General features: G+C 40.4%; 1 protein-coding gene across 1 annotated transcript; it reads left to right on the top strand.

Annotated features, from left to right (window-relative positions):
- Nucleotides 1–384: 384 nt before the first annotated feature.
- Nucleotides 385–20,796, top strand: lrig2 (leucine-rich repeats and immunoglobulin-like domains 2). The gene is made up of 18 exons (XM_086149940.1): nt 385–715; nt 1,318–1,392; nt 1,920–2,054; nt 2,799–2,942; nt 3,066–3,209; nt 3,595–3,738; nt 4,041–4,184; nt 7,140–7,220; nt 7,628–7,699; nt 7,904–7,972; nt 9,888–10,051; nt 10,218–10,529; nt 10,990–11,271; nt 12,204–12,644; nt 12,797–12,949; nt 13,761–13,898; nt 17,218–17,487; nt 18,951–20,796. Exons 1-18 carry the CDS (start codon nt 528–530, stop codon nt 19,178–19,180), a joined length of 3,186 nt encoding a protein of 1,061 aa, XP_086006066.1. The 5' UTR covers nt 385–527; the 3' UTR covers nt 19,181–20,796.
- Nucleotides 20,797–20,834: the final 38 nt, after the last annotated feature.

Consider the following 20,834-nt stretch of genomic DNA (forward strand, 5'->3'; position numbering starts at 1 on the left):
GTACTCGAACCAATGGCAAAGTCTTGACATGCTGGAAAGGGGTGGGATATAGAATATCCGATGTCATCAACTCAAGGCGCTTTGTTGTTCTTTTTAGCACGGCAAGACGGAGAAAATTCCACCATTTCGTCGTAAATAACACGAGTTTACCACAGATAATGCTTTATTTGGCGTAGTATCATCAAACGCCAAACTGGTGTCGACGTGGACTAGCGGAAAACTGGCGTATTTGCGGGACCAAATAATCTCAGCTGTGAGCTAGTAGGTATCCAGGTTCAAGCGGAATGAATTCCAGGGACTGGGAAGAAACGGAGAAATATCTGCGAGGATGCCTCACTCACATCGGGAAAAAAATATATTTCACAGTCCCACCAGGAATTGTTGCATTGTAACCTTGAAGTATGTCTTTTCCTGACTTACACCGGATCGCAGCAACGATTTGATGACGCTTCTGTAATTCTTAACGTTCTACTTCATCTGGTTAGCCACGTAGCTACGTGTAGCCCTTCTGTAGGAAGACATTTAAAATGGCGGAAGACTGGCCCATTCCTTCGGCACTCGTCTTCATGCTTTTGAGTATGAGTGCCTGGGCCCTAGAGTCTTGTCCGGCTCCCTGTTCCTGCTCCAAAGGACAGTATGACCTCCACGTCCTGGACTGCAGCAGAAAAAGGCAGTCGACAGCTCCCGCGGAGGTACCAGAGGAAATAACTCATGTGTGAGTAGAAAATTAAGAGGATGCGTTGGAGTTGGCCCCGAACTGAATTCGGTCCACTTCAGATGCAGCTGAAACCCGCGGGTGTACTGGAATACGGGTACAATCCCAGATGTCATGCAGCTTAACCGTTTGGCTCTCGTTTACCGGTGTGGCCTAATTTTTTGTCTCGTGTGATTTGTATTTAAGACAAATTTAGGATATATTGAGCAGACATGTCATGCAAAATGTTATCTATTCAAATATTGAACGTTGTTGAAATCACTTAGTTGCACAAAGCAGTAAACACACTTTTATAAAATGTATTTGGAAGAGTATGCTTTCCAATCTTCATAGGAGATTGGTTTATATAGCTTATTTAGGGGGGCTGAGGTTTGTTTTGCAGGTGAGCTACATAGTTGCACCTGCACACAAATGTCATCAGTATTGTAATATTATTCTGAAGGGTAGAGTTAACTGAATCCTGCCTTTCAAAGCAAGGCAAGTCTTGTTAAAAGGTGCTAATATTGCGTTTTTGTCATTGTCAATAAGCAGTCATCGTACCATAGTAAAATTACGGAGCCCCAAAATAACTGTCCTTTATTTAAAAAAAAATCCAATTTCAGGAACTTGAACCACAATGAACTGACCACCCTTCCTTTTCTTGGAGATGCATCGCTGAACATCACTTCTTTGTCATTGTAAGTAAAGATTTATTATGTTTTTTGATATTATGTTGTGACTTCATTTACACAATTGCAGTTTACACCATAGCATTTGCTCAACTACATGATGTCTATTTAAGACATTCAGCATGTATTAGTTTGCCTTAATCACCCACACTGAACCTGCTGCCTGCACATGCTCCCAGCATACTTAATATTTGTCAGACTGAGTGTATGTTTATAATTTGGTATGTAAGGAACAATGTTGTGCTCACAACAAGCTTTAAATGACTTATTTCATGTACCTTACCTACCTCTCTGTGTGTTTTTCGAATGTTTATCCAGACAACGTTTTTATTCAGCAAAATGGCTGTTTTGTCCATGTGCTGTATGATTAGTTGATACAATTAAACATTTTTTGATCTAACCTTTTATAATATGAGCAACAATACACTTACTGACAAGGTACTGTTGTAGCGTGGTCCACATCCATAAACATCTTAATTACTCATTGTCATATTCAATAGACCTAATACTTTGTTGCATTTTTTTTTCTGCTTTAGAGTCCACAATCGTATATCAGAGTTGGCAATGCATCTGCTGCAGCCATATGCATCCTTGGAGATACTGGACCTTACATCAAATTCAATATCTGAGCTCAAACTTGGGTCTTTTCCCTCCATGCAACTGAAATATCTGTGAGTTGTCATGAAATTTCCATTGAATCGATCCATTTTCAGGGAATCGTTTCATGTTTTGTGAAAGAATACACATAAAATCATAGTAAATTTATCCTGCACAGTTAGTGAGACACAAAATCCTCTAACTATTCTTTCCACATGAAAAACTTGTTACATCAAATATGCTGGAATTAACCTTCAAGATAAAGAACATCATCATTAAATTGATTTATTTTTTTAAGTATTTAGCTTTAAGAAGCCTTGAATAAACCAACCAGGTCTCCCATGTGTCATGAAAAGTGAATTGTCATGACCAGAGGATAGATATGAGGAGGGAAAGGCGGAAATTAGGCTACTGATTTACTGGTCAAATGGTAACAGTAGTTTCCTCCTGACCGTTTCATACGAGTGAAATTGTTGCAGAAAATGTCTTTATTTATTTCTTGAAGTGTTGGATCTTTAGATAAGTAAGAACAGAGTCATTTTTTCCAGTTAGTTGAGTTAGTCATTCAGAACTTCATCGGCCATGTTAAAGCAGAGCAGCAATGTCATCACATGACTTTTCCAAGTACTAATCCAGCACTACACTTCTAGTCCTTGATCCATTTCTTCTTGGTACAAAATTCTCTTATTTTGGGCTGTTGGTTTGTGGGTCCTGCTCCGGGGTATATTATCTGATAGGAAGTGTGGCAGTGGATAAGGCAATGCTTTTCTAGCCTTTTTTGTTTGTCTCTAATGTTACTTCTTTGTTTTGTCTCATAGGAATTTGAGTAATAACAAGATCAGTGTCCTGGAGCCTGGCTGCTTTGAAAACATCTCCAACTCTCTGCTGGTGCTGAAGCTGAACAGAAACAGATTAGCTGTGCTGCCTTCCAAAGTTTTTAAACTACCACAACTTCAGTTCCTGTAAGTACATCATGTGTCTTTAGTGTGGAATCCATCAAGGTTTCCTCTAGTAATAGTAGTAATTGCTCTTTTTCCTTGTGTGAGTACACATAGTTAAGTGACACCTCTGATTCCTCTTCCTAGTGAAATGAAGCGTAACAAGATCAAGATAGTGGATAGCCTAACATTCAAAGGGATGGACTCGCTAAAGTCATTAAAGATGCAAAGGAATGGCATAACAAAGCTCATGGATGGAGCCTTTTTTGGACTAATCAGCATTGAAGAATTGTAAGTACACTGTCATGGACGTATTTCAGACTGTTATCGACATGTTCATCAGCTATCTCATGCGGAATAAAAGAAGACATGAATGAATCTTAAACTAATTTTCCAAGTGCATCTCCAGGCTCGGTGATTTGTGGCATTGCAAGTTTTCAGGCTATTCAGATAAGAGATTACCTAGTTATCTGATCATCTAATGAACACACAGAGGGTAAAAGATTCATGCTGGGACAAAAACTTTGTCTGTTTTTCACTAAAATAAACATCTGTTGATATTTTAGCATCTTCATATTTGACTTCATGCTTCATTGTAACAATTACAAATGAATGCCCAGAGTTAATACTCTTCTTTTCCTTTACCGCCTTTTTATTTTTACCATGTGTGCCTCAGAGAACTTGAGCACAACAACTTAACAGAGGTTAACAAAGGTTGGCTGTATGGTCTCCGCATGCTGCGTATCCTGCGGGTCAACCAGAATGCTGTTGGCATCATCCGACCAGACGCCTGGGAGTTTTGCCAAAAGCTGGAGGAACTGTGAGTGTGTTTGCTTCATAGCTAGAATGTCTGTGCAGCTAAGAGTCCTTACTGTCTTTCATTTGCCCAAGGCCGTGAAATTCATTCTGCATTCTCAGAGACCTTACTGTTATCTCCCTGTAATTATCTTTGCTCATGTAGATGCACTACATATGATTATAACAGTTTATCTATCTCTCTAATGTTGGCAATCTTTTTTTTTTCTTTCTTTTAACTGGACGTTCCATCTCCATATACGGCTGCTGTAAAGCCCAGTAATCTTCTGATTTAATCATTGTCATGTACGCTCTTGTGTTGTCCAGAGACCTGTCCTTTAATCATTTGACGAGACTGGAGGAGACGGCCTTTGTAGGATTAGGTGTCCTGGAGAGTCTGAACCTGGGAGAGAACTCAATCAGCCATTTGGGAGAGAAAGTGTTCAGTAGCCTGTCTTCTCTACGTACATTGTAAGTGCACCACTCAAAAATGTGTAAATGTTTGTTTCGATCATAAAAGTGAGGGATAGGCTCTGTGTGTGAAATTTAATGTAACCTTTTCTTAGGTGTAAAAAAATATTCTGTAATTAAAAAAAAACCCAAAGACTGCTGTAGGTAAATTTTCATGTCATGCTTCCTGCTCCTGTCTTGTCTTAATTTAGTAGACTGAGCAATACGTTGTAGCTAATTATTAATTGTCTTTAGATAGACTTGAGCGATATGTTGAATTTGTCAAACAGCAGTATTTTGACTTGCTGATTTAGTGAATCTTTCTATGAAATTAACTAAACTGATAGTAAGAAAACTAAAACTTTGTAAGAAACTTTTGGAAAAAAATGACTGGAAAAGTGCTCTTTAGAGACTGATAAAATTGACCCCCGCTATAATGATTACTTTTTATCCCCATATTTCCCAGTCCTTGTTCAGTATTATGTCTGCTTTGCCTACTGCTTCCTGAGGTCAAATGACTTGGAAGAAGACAGTTGTGCTTTGTCATTCAAGAGGCATGTAAAGCTACTTGTATCTTTCAAAAAATGGATCTTTATCAAAACATAAAGGAACATAACACTAACCGCAGCTTCCTTTTTTATAAATGCAGTTTCAAAGAGTTTTTTTTTGGAAGCCACTGCAGATGAAATAGCAGATTCCAGTCTCAATACTGGAACTGAGCCAGAGTCCAAGAGGTGTGGTGTCAGAAGGATCTGGTCAGGAAGAGCACATCTCCACAAAACTGTCTCACTAAACCAGCCAGATATATTCAGGATCTGTTAAAAAAGCTTTAATCAGGAAACAAAACAAAAACAGTCACAGATGAGTGAAATAACACTGGATGATTCCTGGAAATTTAAACTCCTGAATGAACCCAAGTTTTCTCAATTGAGAATGGATGTGTGGGTCAATAAAAGGATTTTGTTGATACCTGATTTCCAGTTGTCAAGGATTGTTTACCCTGATTTATCCTTTTTTTGAAAAGGCCATGAAGAAAGGCTGGCAGAAAACATGCCGAGCACATATGAGCACACCTCAATGAACAAAAGTAGATGTGCGAGTAATTGTCATTATGCATTCCAGTACATGATTGGGTTGCTCAGATGTGTCCTTATGGCGTTTCGATTAAATATTAGCGTTATTCTTTGTCCCATAATCCCAGAGTTGTTTAAAAGTTTTTGTGGCAGCTGACAAATAAATCTTTAAACCTCAACTTGTACAAGGCGTTAGTGCTTTAATTGTTCTGTGCATTTTGCCTCAGTCTAAATGCAGTAATTTTTCAACAAGTAAAGCACTTGCATCATCAAGCAGCTCCCATGATTAAGGATAAAAAATGATAAAACTACCATTAAGAATAAAGTAGTTTGCTTATAAAATAAATTATATAATTATGTTGGGTAATACCAGTAAATACCCACTGACATTGTATTTGTTTCCCTAGCTAGAGTATTAACTGAAGTCATTTCCACATCCTCTGATAGAAGTACACTGTTGGAAATGATCAGGGCTTTGTTTTATTAAAACTCCGGTAGATATGGTCCAAATCCAACTTCATACTATACTGCAGGAACTTTTGTTTTGCCTTGGTGTTGACTGATTGTTGTTGCAATGGATACTTGTTCTGTTACAAGCAGTCACAACCGAGGCTGATATTTTGATTCATACAGACATGTGCTTTATACATAGTAGTTTGAGAACCAAGTCTGCTGAAATGCAAGAAAAAAAGATCTGTTCACCCTGCTTTTGTACAGCAGGTACATAATTCTGTGTTATAGTGGGCACTATCCTGGTAAGTTATTGATGCAGATTTTATTATAGTACACTCTATTTTTATACACTTTATTATTGTCTCAGAGTATGCAAAATGGTTCAATTAACTGCTGAAAGTAGCCACCACCCTTTTTATTGCACAAACTGTCCTACAAAGTACAAAATAAAGTCTGAGCATTCTAATAAACCACGTTAAGCTTAGAAAAAAAAACAAAAGAGGTTCTGAATATTAAACTAATTAGCCAACTGTATTCTCCTTATCATACATGTGGCTGTGAGGCACAAAGTGCAGGGAGGGAAGTTGTGAACCGATTGTTTGCTGAACAGAGACCCCCTTGATCCATGGGGCTACACTGAAAAAGAGGTCAGCTATGGGGAGTTGACACACCATCTAGGTTGCTTTCATGGGAGAGGGGAACTGGAGAGTGCTGGGGTTCTTTCAGAGGTGGCCAGGCATGAGGAAAGAAAAACAAAAGAATCTGACCCATCATTTAAGCACAAGGCATCTCTGGGATTTCTGTGGACCCTTGTGCTAAACAGCCAATTAATTTCCCCTCATCAGAACAGCAGTGGCAGTGAACCGTGGCACATTGTAAAATTGTGATGCCTCACATTATTAGTCAACTGAGAGTCACTGACATTGATGACCACTGCAGAAAAAAAGTCTCATCTGTGTTGTGCCATGGTCTTTTGAGAAGAGCATTTATATATCAAAACGTATGGTTCAATAACAAGGATGTCTTTTAAATGTAAGCCCTGTTTACTTTGGCTGCAAAAAGCCAAAGTACACAAATTAAAGTTTTAGAAATAGTCCACAAGAACAATCGGGGATGTCACATATCCTTTCTCTTCCTCTTCTATAGTCTGTGAACAGGTTAGTGGGAATCGCCAAATTCCCCCCCTCAGATGATGTGAGGAAGGCAGGTATTCTAACTCCAGTAATCGAATATGGCTTGTTTTTTAATGGCTGAAAGATTGAGTTTCATTGTGACATTGGTGTTAATGAAGTTTGGTTCGGCCTCATATCGGTCAGCTTTTGTGCTTTGTAATTTTCTGGTATCTGCAAGCAGCGAAGCCTGAAGTTCTCCCTTTAAAGATTCAGGTCAGATGTATGGGCTCTTAAACCCCCAGTGTTTAATATCTAGTATTTGATTATTTATTTTTCAGGGATATCCGCAGTAACGAAATCTCCTGGGCCATTGAAGACTCCATTGGTGTATTTGATGGAATGAAGAAGCTGAACACACTGTGAGGACACTCTTAATCCCTCCAAACATGCAGATATTGTTGAGTGTCGCCTTTGAACATTTATTTCCTCTAAATTAAATTCAATTGTTAAGTTATAAAAACCTTTGTATATATGTTTGGGTTGAATTACTCCACGTTCAAGAAAAAATTAACAGGAAAATGTTGAAGTTAGCGAATAAAGGCTGCTAGTTTGTAAGAAAATGTGCGGGAACATATGAGTACAGTTTGGGTCAAAAAAGGTTTCCCAAAAAGGTATGATGAAATGTAAAGGAACTCATTTAAACTTTCTTTGAAAGTCTGATATGACATATATCTGACTGACTGACATAGTATCTGTCTTTCTTTGAAAGTCAGATGTTATGCCAGAATTACCTGAGGTCACCTACTATCATCTATTTGTCTTTCAGAATCTTACAACAAAACAAAATCCGGTCAATCACAAAGAAAGCCTTCGAGGGCCTGGATGAACTGGAGCACCTGTGAGTACAACCTCTCATCACCTGTTTCTTCTCTCCACGCTGTTTAAGTCCCAGCGGATTTGACGCTATTGTTGAATTACTGAAGCTAGCAGAAAGCCATTATTACCGGTGTGTCGTTGTTGACTAGGGCTTGTGAAATGGGATGCTATTTTGATCAAAGCACATCATAGGTGTGTGTAACCCACATTTTCCTTCGTTCCACAGGGACCTCAGCAAGAATGGTATCATGTCGATCCACCCTGAGGCGTTGTCCCACACGAAGCTTAAAGTGCTGTGAGTGGTTGCAGAATGAGTCAGCTCTCAGAACCACATTTGGATACCTGTTTGTCTTTGTGTTTACAACTTTGTCATCATTTTTGGTCACAAAGCATTAATGGGACATGATTATCAATGAAACTCAAGCTTCCACATCTTCCTGAGGGCCCTTGAATTTCCGTTAGAGGATGGGACAGAGGTGCTAAGGATTGATTTAATTATATTCTGAATAATGAAAATAAAAACATAAGCAAAGCATTAGTGTTAGATTTATACATGTCTGAAGCAGGGTCTCAACAGCCATCAAAAGCCACTGGAGACAGAATTCCTGACTCCAAAAACGTGCTTGGTTTCTGCTGTGGGCTTTCAATCAATTTTTCAGAATTCTTAACATTACCCCTATGACTACTTCAGTTGCATTTTAAAATCAAAAAATTGGTTGGTTACTTATTTGCTGCTGAGATTTCATGAGAAAAATTAACTTACCAGATAGTGTTTGTGACGTTCTCGACTTTGGAATTGAAAATTTGGATAAAACTTTATATTGGAGCAATATTATTTTTTTCCTTAATCCCTATAAGTAACATTCACGATTGGGATGTTTTTCTTATGTGTTTTTTTTTTTGTAAAGTAGGTCTTGCATTACATTGAGGTCACATTGTAAAGAGTCTTAAAATTGTAGCATTTCTTTAAGATGTAGAAATATACATCTGCATATTCTATTTTACTTAGGTAATTATTCTGAGAAAATCCAAACAGGCTATCTACCTCAAAATAGTTTCCAAAGCTACAGTTTTTTCTTGAAATTTGAAGGAAATTGTGACCTAATGCCGGGCTTACACCTCGTGATTTTCCAGTCACAGACATAAAAGTGGAAGTTAAATGGAAATCTTGAGTTGTGAGAGGACAGAAGTATACTGCAACTTCGCTCAGACTCTTTAAGATTTCTTTCCGACCTACAGTTTTAAGTAAGATGTAAGTCTGGCACAAGTCTCACTTTATTGTTACAAGTTGTTTCCAAGAATTATAGATGTGCAAAGCAGAAAAACTGACTTTTAAAATTTAAAAATTTTTACTTTTACAGCATGAAAATTAAACATTATGAGCCTCCGGAGCCCTTTTCTGAATGTATATGAGTTACATAGGTATTGCGATTACTTGGGTCTTGCTAAAATATTGGGCAATGCCACTTTGTTCTCCAGTCAAATAAATTGTGTGATGTTCTATTAACACAGCAAAGTAATTAGCAACAAGGATGTGACTATTGTCATGCTACATTTACTAAGTTTGACAGCTGCTGGGCATTTCATTAGCCACTCCTAAGAGGGGCTTGTCAACACCTCAAAATGGCAAGAGACTTAACATTTCCGCTGCGATTCCCCGCAGGCTTTCATCTGTCCTCATTGTGCAAATGATGCTGCAAATCAGAGGCTGAATCAGAAACCTATGTTTGTCTTCCCTGCACCTTAATAAAAAGTACAATGTTGGCGGAACAGCAATCATCCTCTAAACTATGGGTTTAGAAAAAAAAAGGTTACAGATTGTATTCATCATTTTGAAAGCTAAAAGCAGATTAGTTCTTCTTGTCTGTTCAGTTTTTTTCTCAGCCAAACTCTGAAGTGCTTGTGAAAGTTACCTGGAAGTATTTTAAAATATCAGGGTCTCATAACGTAAATTATATTGCTGGTATGAACCCTAAGGGGAAACTGTGGGGTCTGCAGAAAGCCTGAAAACCCCTACACTACTCTTATGCAAAGTCTCAAATGTTAAAAGGTTAAAAGCTCCATTATATTAGATAACATCCATACATATTGTTTCAATCAAAGTAAAGAGAGGTGATCCAATTTTAGCTGAAAGTTACTTTGATGAAGATGATGATGATAAGATTTACGATGAGACCTCCAGTTCTCATTATACTGTTGTTTGTCCTCAGTGTCCTGAACACAAGCAGCCTGCTGTGTGACTGCCACATGCAGTGGCTTGGGCCCTGGCTAACCAGCAGCCCCTTCCAGTTCTCGGTCTGTGCCATCTGCGCCCACCCTGCAAACTTAATGGATCGCAATGTTCTTTCCATCAGCCCAGAAGAGTTTGTATGTGGTGAGACCTTCTAAAAAATATGTCTTCAGTGATTGGGTTTTGATCTGGGCAATATATTGATACATATGTATTGATAAATCGTGGAAAAGCAATAACAATGTACATGAACCTTTCTGAATGCAGATACAGATAATTAATCTAAGTGTGTGCCATTGTTTCTCCACAGATGATTTCCCCAAACCTCAGATCACAACTCACCCAGAGACGTCTGTGGCTTTGCGGAGTAACAACATGACTTTGAGCTGTGTCGCATCCAGCAGCAGCGATTCACCTATGACCACAGCATGGCGGAAGGATGGGGAGGTCCTGTACGATGCTGAAGTTCAAAACTATGCCCAGTACCAGGAAGGAGAGCTGATCTTTACCACCGTACTTCACCTCCTCAACGTCAACTTTACTGATGAGGGACGTTACCAGTGTGTGGTTTCCAATCACTTCGGCTCGAACTACTCCAACAGGGCTGAGCTCACTGTCAATGGTGAGGATGGTCTTCATCAGGGATTTTGGGCTATTTTTTACCTGAAAGAAGTTGTCTTTCCAATTTAGTCTGGGTTTCAGCATGTTCTGGAAAACCAGAAAAACTTTTTTTCCTGAAAGGGGGAAATGGTTTACTGTGAAAATGGTTACAGAATGGTTATTCTGTAGCTTGTCCTATACCTCTTTAAAATTAAAAGTGCACATGCAACGATGGAGACCCTACATGCGATGGAACCCAGATGCTTAGTCTCTCATATTCCTTGTGATATCTTCTTCTTTCTTGCATTTTGACACTAATATTCACATAACCCTCACCTCTGTTCCCAGCTCATAGAACATAGTCATGTCATTTCAGTTAATGTGACATGTTCTAGTAAAATGTAACCCCTGCCTAACTATTGTTATAGTGTACTGTTCTGCCCTTACATATATCTCTCTGCATTGTGTCCTCTGGATTTCAGAGCTCCCCTCCTTTCTGAAGACACCCATGGATCTGACAATTCGAGCTGGGGCGATGGCCAGACTGGAATGCGCCGCTGAAGGTCACCCATCACCCCAGATTGCCTGGCAGAAGGATGGAGGGACTGACTTTCCTGCTGCCCGGGAGCGCAGGATGCATGTGATGCCAGACGATGACATCTTTTTCATTGCACATGTGAAGACGGAAGACATGGGGGTGTACAGCTGCACGGCTCAAAATGCAGCTGGCAGTTTGTCTGCGAATGCTACACTTACCGTTCTGGGTGAGTCACCTACCGAATTAGCTGAGAACATTACAGATAAGTCATTTCTGACTTACTCCACTCAAATTGCCTGTCTATGTTTGGCGCTCATTACAAAGTTGTTTTTGCATTTCCCCTTTGACAATTTCAACTCTGTTAACACACTCAGCAATGCCATGCTGTTGTAAAGACTAAAACCAATCTAGATGAATCGTCTTCATCAGCTGTTCCATCATTTATTTGAGTTCCTGTTCTACCAAGGTTTGGCTCAGTCATGATATCAAGTCAAGGTCCAGGATTGATGTTCATTCACAAAGTTTAACCACTAGTCCTAATTCCCATGTATGCTGGAGAACATGTCAAATAGTTCTGCCATTTTTAAGTGACTACAATCAATGATGGGTGGCATTGTAGTTCTCTGGTTAGCGCTTTGGCCTCACAGCGAGAAGCTTCCTGGTTTGATTCAGACAGGATGCCTTTCTGTCTGGAGTGCATGTTCTCCTGCATGGGTTTCCTCCCGGTTATTCAGCTGGGATAGGCTCCAGCCCCATTGTGACCCTGAATGCAGGATAAGGATATAGTGAATGAATTAATAAATAAAATCAATTATAGTTAATGAGGGGGGAAAATGAATGTCCCAGAAAAATTTGTTTTCGTGGAGAAATGTTCCAAACTTTATTTGAAAAAAGAATAGAAAAACCTTGAAAATTTCAATAACCTAATGATAAACACCAATTCCCTCAAGAGTTCATATTTATGCGAAATTAACAGACACCATAAGATTTGCCTGAAAGTTGACTAATATGTTTTCAAATTAGGAAGAAAATCTACAAAAAAAATGGAATAGAAATTACAAAAGAAATAGAAATAGAAATCAAGGAACAATTTCTGTTGTAGCAGCTGGATTGTTGCTGAAATTGACGCGGTAATAATCAAATCCTCTTCTGTTCTAGAAACGCCTTTTTTTCTGCGGTCTCTTGAAGACAGAACAGTTGCCTGGGGTGAAACTGCAGTTCTTCAGTGCATTGCTGGAGGCAGCCCGGCCCCCCGGCTCAACTGGACCAAAGATGACGGGCCTCTGGTCCTAACAGAGCGCCACTTCTTTGCTGCTGCTAACCAACTCCTTATCATAGTCGATGCTGGCCCAGCTGACGCTGGAAAATACACCTGTATCTTGTCCAACACTCTGGGGACAGAACGTGGTCACATCTATCTTAGTGTCTCGCCGTCACCAAACTGTGATGGCAGCCTTGGCTATGATCAGGACACCTGGAGAACTGTGGGCATTGTGGTAATTGTGATTGTCTGCTGTGTGGTCGGAACCTCACTGGTGTGGGTCATTGTCATCTACCACATGCGCAGGAAAAGCGAAGACTACAGCATCACCAATACAGGTTAGTGGACCAAGGCAACATGGTTCAAAACTATATGCCATCAAAATCTTTTGAGAAAGAGTAACATCAGAAAATGTGTCAATGACGTTGCTCTTTTCAACACATTCCGATGAACTGGACAGTGCACAGCAAAATATATCTGTCTGTTCCAGATGAGATGAATCTACCAGCCGACATCCCCAGCTACCTGTCATCTCAGGGAACACTGTCAGAACCTCAGGAAGGCTACAGCAACTCTGAGGCCGGCAGCCACCAGCAGCTCATGCCTCCCCTCTCCAATGGATGTGTACATAAGGGTGCAGATGGCGAGTGACATTGTGTTTGTTTAATACCTCCATGTCTGTCTCAGTAACAGAGGGCTGTACATCTCTGCCATACCACTACCCCCACTCCTCTCACCCGTACAGACGCACAAGGCCCCTTTATCAAAAACAGTTTAATTTTTGTTTGGGGTTTTATTCTTCTCAAGGATATTTATGTATGTAAAATGCTCTCATGCTTCCTCTGCTCCTGGGCTGTCGATATCATCTGAGTGAGTTTTCTCTGCCTGGTCTCACATTTAAAAGACAAACCCCCTGAGCGTGCCAGCATGTGGCTGTTTCTAAATAAGAGCCAGTAGAAGATAATACAAAATCTGTTGTGTAGAAAAGTGTGAGGTAGGCCTGCAAACACTCTCAATTGTATTTGCCTTTTTTTTTTTTCTATTAGTGAGCATTCATTAGTCATGAGTGTTTGAGGTAAAATCTTACAGAGCTCTTGGTCTGGAAGATTCATGGTGTGATGCCTTTTTTTTTTTTTTAACATAACGAGTTACCATTGGCGTTTCACTTTTCATAAGTTACACAACGTTGTGTACCTTTTAAAAGGTTCACAACGAAATGTTTCAACATTTCAAGATGTAGTGTTCTTCAGTGGACCCCCCATGGGTTGCATACATGCATTTTAAATAGTATATCTTAGTTTTGCTGGAAATTTTCAATTTCAGTTTTGCAAATATAATTTTAACATCACAAAATTACTTCAAACCCTATAGTAACATTTGCCAAGTAAGCAATGATGTTGTCTTTCAAGATTTTTATGGAAAGAAAGACTGACTCTTTGCTATCCTCAACTCAGGTATGTGTTATGGAGACTCTGGCAGTGAGGTGGACACTGAGGGGAACAGTATGCTGCACTGCAGGGTCGGTTCTCTATTCACTGGCCGGAGCAGCTTCCACCCAGAGCCACGTGAGGGCCTTGCTTCTGTCCCCACAGGTTAGTTTTACTCTCACACTGGCATCCTTTACACTGAAGGCATTTTCACTTTGACTAAAACTAAACGTTTGACTAAAACTGGATAGAAAACTGGATAGAAAGAATTATAGTCTTGGAAAGAAACTGAAATGTAGAACCAGTTCAGAGTTGTGTTGGTGCTCAAACTAAAGAAGGTTTTTTGTTTTGCTTTCTCTAAAGTAACTAAATATTTTGAGCACACTGGCAGATTGACAGTCTTGATATCATGTGACTTGCAGCCATATCTTTCACAGTTATGGATGGGAAATGAGAGAGGAATGGATATTCATCTAAAGAATGAGCTAAAAGTATGAAGATCGCTAATGTCTCCTAGCCAGATGTAGATATAAATGCCCAAAACAAGTGTTATTGGTATACAGATCCTGCAATTCACTTTGGTCATAAAAATGTACTTTCCTGTTAACAGTAAAAGAGAGGACCTCCTTGAAAAAAACACATCTCGATTGACTTAAATGAATGAATAGCAATGAACTGGTCAGCATAATTCAATAAGACAGCATGGAGGCGGAATTCAATGCAGTAGCGGGTCATAAATTGTTTTGAGGTAGAGGCACACTGGAGGCCGAGAGGGGGTCAGTTTCAGCCAAACAACATATCAGAAGTTCGCAATCATAATTGTTTTTAGTGACAATTACTTTAAAAAAAGAAGCCTCCTCTGCTTGTTCCGAGACCAATTTAATTTCTAGAATCGGATTATTCAGTTTTCACGGTTTTGTTTTTGTTAGTTTTGGGTTTTTTTTTTCCACAGAGAAAAACAATTCTTATTAAGTCTGGAACACAAATAATCAGGATTCAAGGATGGTCGATGGCCTGACCTGCTCCCCCGCCCACATTTATGCTTATGAAATTAAACCAATTTACTTGAGAAGGCTCGCGCAGAAAAACTCCATTATATCTTTGATTGACAGCACAGACAATGGCTTCTGTTTCAAAGGTAGAAATATCTGATGTTGTCACTGAAGGGAGGTTGCTGGAAAGAGTTCTCTTTAGGACATGAACATCACCATGGCTGAATACTCTTGTGTTGCAGCTGCTGGATGAATGCTAGGTGTTGATCCTGGAACAGTTATAGCCCAGTACTATTAGGTTAGGCCCTTTAGAAAATACAATATTTTGTGTTGATATCAAATAACGGTTGAAACATGCAATGTACCCATGACACATAAAGGGGAACACTAATGATAATGATTCATCATTTTCATGATAAAAGGAACAATGAGCAAGGAAACAAACCAAAGGAAAATTTGGCAGAAATTGAACATTCGATAGGTAACATATTAGTGTTTGTCACAGCAGCTTGGATTGTCTTGTAGAAAGGTTCTAGGAGATTATCTTTAGAAGAGACCTGGACGTTATGATTGCTTAATCCAGGGGTGTCAAACTCAATTGCGCAGGGGGCCAAAATTCAAAACACACTTTAGGTCCCGTTATACTGCAGCTCAATCAGTTCTGCACAGGTGCAGTTTCCACATCGACGGCAAATGGGTTGCAAGCAACTCAAAACTCTTTTTTTTTGAGCTTCAAAGTCACTAAAGTTCTGTGCGAACTCAGGGCATAGTGCGCTCAGTTTATCAGCAAAGTGAGTTTTTGGGAACACTGTTGTGCCGACTTGGTTCAACATTACTTGGCTACAGGGAAAGCGAGGCAAGTTGCACAGTTGCATTTGTGTCTCCCACAAAAGCAGCTTCACTTGAAATGCCTTCACTGCGTCATACATGTCAGTGATCATGGGATCACGTCCCTGGAGCTGCTAATTTAAGGCGTTAAGATGAGCTGTTATGTCAGCCAGAAACGCCAACTCACACTTCCTCTTTTCATCCCTCAAAATGGTTGAATCTTTTCCTTACTGTCCATGAACTGACAGATTTCGTTTCTGAGCTCAAAAACTTTGTTGAGAACTTTTCCCTGACTTGGCCAATGCACCTCTGTATGATAAGGAATGCCGGCAAACTCTGAATCTATCTCCTGCATAAAAGACCAAAACTGCTGGTGATTTAACCCTTTAGCCCAAATAAAGTTTACGGTTTGCGTTACAGTGCTCATTACATGATCCATCTTCAGGACTTTGCCACATTGCGCTTCCTGGTGTATGATGTAGCGATATGTTAACTCACCAGTACAGTTCTCCTGCAACTTCACTCCCATCCTCCCCACTAGTCCACTTTTTCCACTGCACATAGCCAGTGCTCCATCAGTTGTAAGTCCAATAAGTTCGTTCCTAGGTAGTTTCATGTCAGTTACACTTTGAAAAAAGTTTTCAAAAATGTCTTTTCCAGTCATTGTCCTGTGCATCGATGTAATGTTCATTATTTCCTCTGTAACATGCAAATTGGAGTCCGCTCCACGGATGAAGATGGCTAATTGTGCAGTATCAGTCATGGCCATAAAGTCTTTGCTTTTTTCACTCAACTGTGTTCTAAAATCAGTGGGCATCTCGCAAATTCAATCAGCAACCGTATTTCTACTCAGGCTCATACTTGCCAGCATCTCCTTTTTGTCTGGACATGAGACGCCAAACACTTAGATAATGCAGCTCTTCAGGAATTCTCCCTCGGTAAATGGCCAGGCTGATTTGGCGATCTCCTCTGCTATGATAAGACTTGGTTTCACAGCAGCTTCACTTTGTGATCTTGCATGAGTAAAAAACATTTGCTGAAATGCCAGATTCTTCTTTAACTCTTCTGCTTTCTGTAGCTTCAGCTCTGCATCCAGGTCTTTCAGGTTATCCTTATGTTTTGTTTCATAGTGCCGTCTCAGATTAAATTCTTTGATTACAGCCACATTTGCTCCACAAATGAGACACACTGGTTTACCAGCAATGTCAGTAAACATATATTCAGCCTCCCATCGGGTTTTTAAAAGCTGTTTTAAGTATCAGCTTTTCTCTTTGTCATCGTAAGGGGCTATCTTCGCAATAACTGACAGCAACAGAAGCTAGACTTGATTGATGCGGGAAAAGCGCAGCAAGGCAGCTGAAGTGTTGCATTTTGGGATCTGTAGTATTGTGTTATCAGTGCTTCATATCGACAGACCATTAATATCGATAATGTAAAATGATCTTACAAGCCGGATATGATTACATGGCGGGCCAGATGTGGCCCGGGGGCCTTGGGTTTGACTCGTATGGTTTAATCCCTGACACGATGATGTCTGCATTGACAAAAAATGTAGCTTTGAGGTGAACGTGCCGAAGCTACTCAGTAACAATGTCACATAAAGCGCCAAATAGATACAAGAAAAGATTTTTGTCATTCGCAAACTGCCTATCTTCTCTACCCAGGTGGGGCTGGCCCACTGGTCATCTGTTCCGACTGTTACGACAACGCCAACATCTATTCTCGCACGCGTGAGTACTGCCCCTATGCCTTCTTGGGGGAGGACGATCTTTTGGACAAGACCCTCCCGGTCCTGAAGGGGAGCTATGGTGAACGCATCCAGCACGAGGACGCGACCCTGGAGATTCTCATCAGTAACCAGGACTCCTCAGTCTTTCTCCCCTCACATGACAAAAGGCTGAGCTGCCACCCACCTCTGGAGCAGTATACTAATAGTGAGGCAACATAAATACCCTTTTTCCACATGTGTAAACAATCTAAAAGTATATTTATTTAGTCTGTTAAACAGAACATCTTCTTGTGTTTCTTTGCATTTGCTGTAAATTGGACCTTCCATTTGTTGAGATTCATGTGCTTTGGCCCTCTGATAATAGGATGGGATGGAAGAATGTTGCCTTTGTGAGATAACCATATTCTGTTAACACTTGAGAAAAGCAGGATAAAACTGGTAGCCGCCTACATTTAAAACAATAGGTATTAAGAGCAGTATTATTTGCTATATGGACCACTTGGGGGCAGCAGTGAGAAGCTGTAAACAAAAAGTCAGGAGAGGACTTAAAACCTTGTTTTCCATTTTGCTCTGTAAACAGCAGCCTGCCGTATGACACCATTATGGTGAGATTCACCATAAAGCACAAAGCTACAGGCTAAATAAAAAAAAGAAACCCCACAACACATGAGCTTCATTTCTATGAAGCCTCACAGAGACAGAGAGAGACGCAGAATCAGGTGAAAAAGTCTTTCAGAATCAGTCCACCTAAGGCCAAGTAGACTTTTTTCAGAAACGATCACATTCGAATCACTGCCTCTTCCCCACAATGGTAGACAGAACAAACGTGTGTTATCTTTTGGGGTTGGATTTCATTTCTCTCCCCTGAAATATTCTTAAAATACCTCGTGTGTGTTAACACCACCAACCCAAACTCTTTTATATTGTCTCCGCGTCCCCTCTGAGTGTATTTGTACCGCTATGCAGAATGCAGCACAGTGATGTATAGTCTGTTGGCTGTTTATTTATTTATTCCCTGTCAACACAAACCTTTTGAACTGGGAACAAAATCGACTGCGCACTGGTTGAATATTAACGGTCTTGATAAAACTCATTTTTTCCAGAGAGGATCCTCCCCCAAGGACCTTCCATATTTGCAATCTTTTTTTAAGTTCATAATTCTTATGAGCATTGGTTTAAAAAAAATCCTATATTCGTCAGATGTGAAACAGAGACTGCAACAGATTTTTCTAGCAGGATAAATTTGCAGCTATAATGACAGAGCTCTGTCGCAAAATTCAAATATCCCAGATGTGGCTCCCTTTTAAGCTAGGACCCAGCTTGCCAGGGGGAAGAGGAAGGGAAAATAAACCAATCCTTGAAAATTGAAGTTAACGTTCCATAACAGATCAGATTGTTTAGATGACTAGATACAAAAGGCAAAAGCGACTGAGGAAAAGGTGGCCATGGATGCTTTACAATCGGAAAAAAAGTACTTATAACAGTGGTTTTTCAGGTGAAAACAAACACAGATCTCTGTGCATAGAACCTGAATTGAAAGGATCAGGGTTCAACTTAAAGTTTGACCCAGGGCCTATTTAAAAATACATTAAAGAAAAATCACTTTACCAGTTGCAGGACAGTTCTTGCATAGTCCTTTAAATTATTCCTCCCTTGCTGTTGTTGCAGATTCTCTCAGCAGGCCGTTCTGGGGAGAAAGGGATGATGCGTCATCGCAACATCCAGCGGGCTCCTCACAGCGCCCAGTGACTGTATACAGGACACCTCCTCTGCCTGCCACTGCTGACGGCGCAGAGGAGCACAGTGAAGCAGAGGCCTGCTTCCCAGCCCAATGCACACAGACCCACAGAAGTGCCTCTAATAGGACTAACCCTCAGGACCATTCCTCTCCCACATAGAAATCCCAACAGTCCTTCCACGGTCTGCCTCTGACATCTTGTTGCTGCATCCCTCCCCGTCACCCACTACCTCCTCACATTCTGCCAAAGATGCTCTCTCGTATGTTTACATTCCCCCCTCTCACTCAAGAGGACATGCCCGATGATTCCGTTGTGGAAAGACGGCGGCTGGATAAACGGACCAGAGATCAAAGTGACCTCCACATCTGCAGGACCACTACCCCCTTCTCTCTCTCTTGCCCTCACACACACACACACACACACACACACACACACACACACACACACACACACACACAGTCCACTCTTCTCTTTCTGGAGAAGGCTATGAATGAATGTATGCTTCAAAGAGCCATGTTGGATGCTGCCAAGAGAGAGTGCACAGTAGCGTCTCCACGCGCTCTCTCTGCCGCTGCCGGGGGGATGTCCAGCGTCAGCGGATGTCACACTCGTCATTTCAGGTACAGAAACCTGTTGGGGGCAGCCGACATGACCTCAGTAGGAATCCCTTGACCTTCCCTTTCTAAGTGGGCTAAAGGAAAAAAGTGGTTTCATGTAAGGAGGAATTCCCTCACCAGCAGTAAGTGGTCATTGAAGGAACCTTGAGAGCCCACATTCCCTCAAGTCTTCCCTTCCCTTTCTACATGTTGTGGTTTGCAAATCCCACAGACAGTGACACCAAAACATGGTATATAATACAAACTCATATGAATATATCCTGTCCCATCATCACCCTGAGCTCAATTTTGTGTTTGTATGTCAAACGCAGTAATTCTCTTTCTTTGTTGTTGTTCTATTTGTTATGATAGGCAGTTTGGGGAGAGTTGAATTTTTGCACATGTGACAATCATGGTTTTAGTGGCTGATGTCTAATGGTTGTCTATTGTATGGCCTTTCAATCAAGCATTCTCAGCAGCCTCCAGAGGGTGATATTGTTTTCTATATATAAATATGTGTACAGATGCACTGATTTGTGTTCCCTTGTCATGTCTCACAGGCACTTAATTTAATGGTGAAAAACTGAAATATGCAGTGTGCATGCCATTTTACATTGTGAGGATTTATCATCACAGTTTTCCCTCCAAAAGTTCATCATTCTTCCATAGATGTCGCTAAAGGCTTTCACTTGTAACTGTGAAAAAATCAGAATGTAGTGTGTGTGTGTCTGTGTGTCTGTGTGTCTGTGTCTGTCTGTGTGCGTGTGTGCGTGCGTGCGTGCGTGCTTACGTGCGTGAGAGTGAGAGTGTGTCTGTGAGAGTGAGTAAGAGAGACCAGGCTGTTAAACTATTGAATTCTGTGTCCAACTAGTTTTGTCTCTGCAAGGTTCCAGATTTAAGCTGCAGTAAATTGAAAACATCTTTTTTTTTGTTTTGTTTTGTTTTTTTAATCTTAAAATCTTTTCCATTTCATGTAATAATGAAACTACTTAATTCAGAAATAGGTATAAATGTCATTTATGTCAAACAGCTGCAAGCTTCTGCTAATTGTACTGTTTTCAAGGTGTCTGCTTTCACATGGCTTTAAGGATTTGAAAATGAAACAGTTCAGTTTCTGATGTAAAGGAAGTCATCTCGGGATTGATTTCACAAGTTGTCCTTAAGAAGAAAAAAGAAAAACTCGTATTATTGCACTTCAAAGATGGTCAGTGATTGTG

This window comes from Fistularia commersonii, chromosome 7, assembly GCF_037954325.1.
Source record: "Fistularia commersonii isolate RoL2024-O1a breed Wild chromosome 7, RoL_Fcom_v1.0, whole genome shotgun sequence".
Classification (NCBI taxonomy): Eukaryota; Metazoa; Chordata; class Actinopteri; order Syngnathiformes; family Fistulariidae; genus Fistularia; species Fistularia commersonii.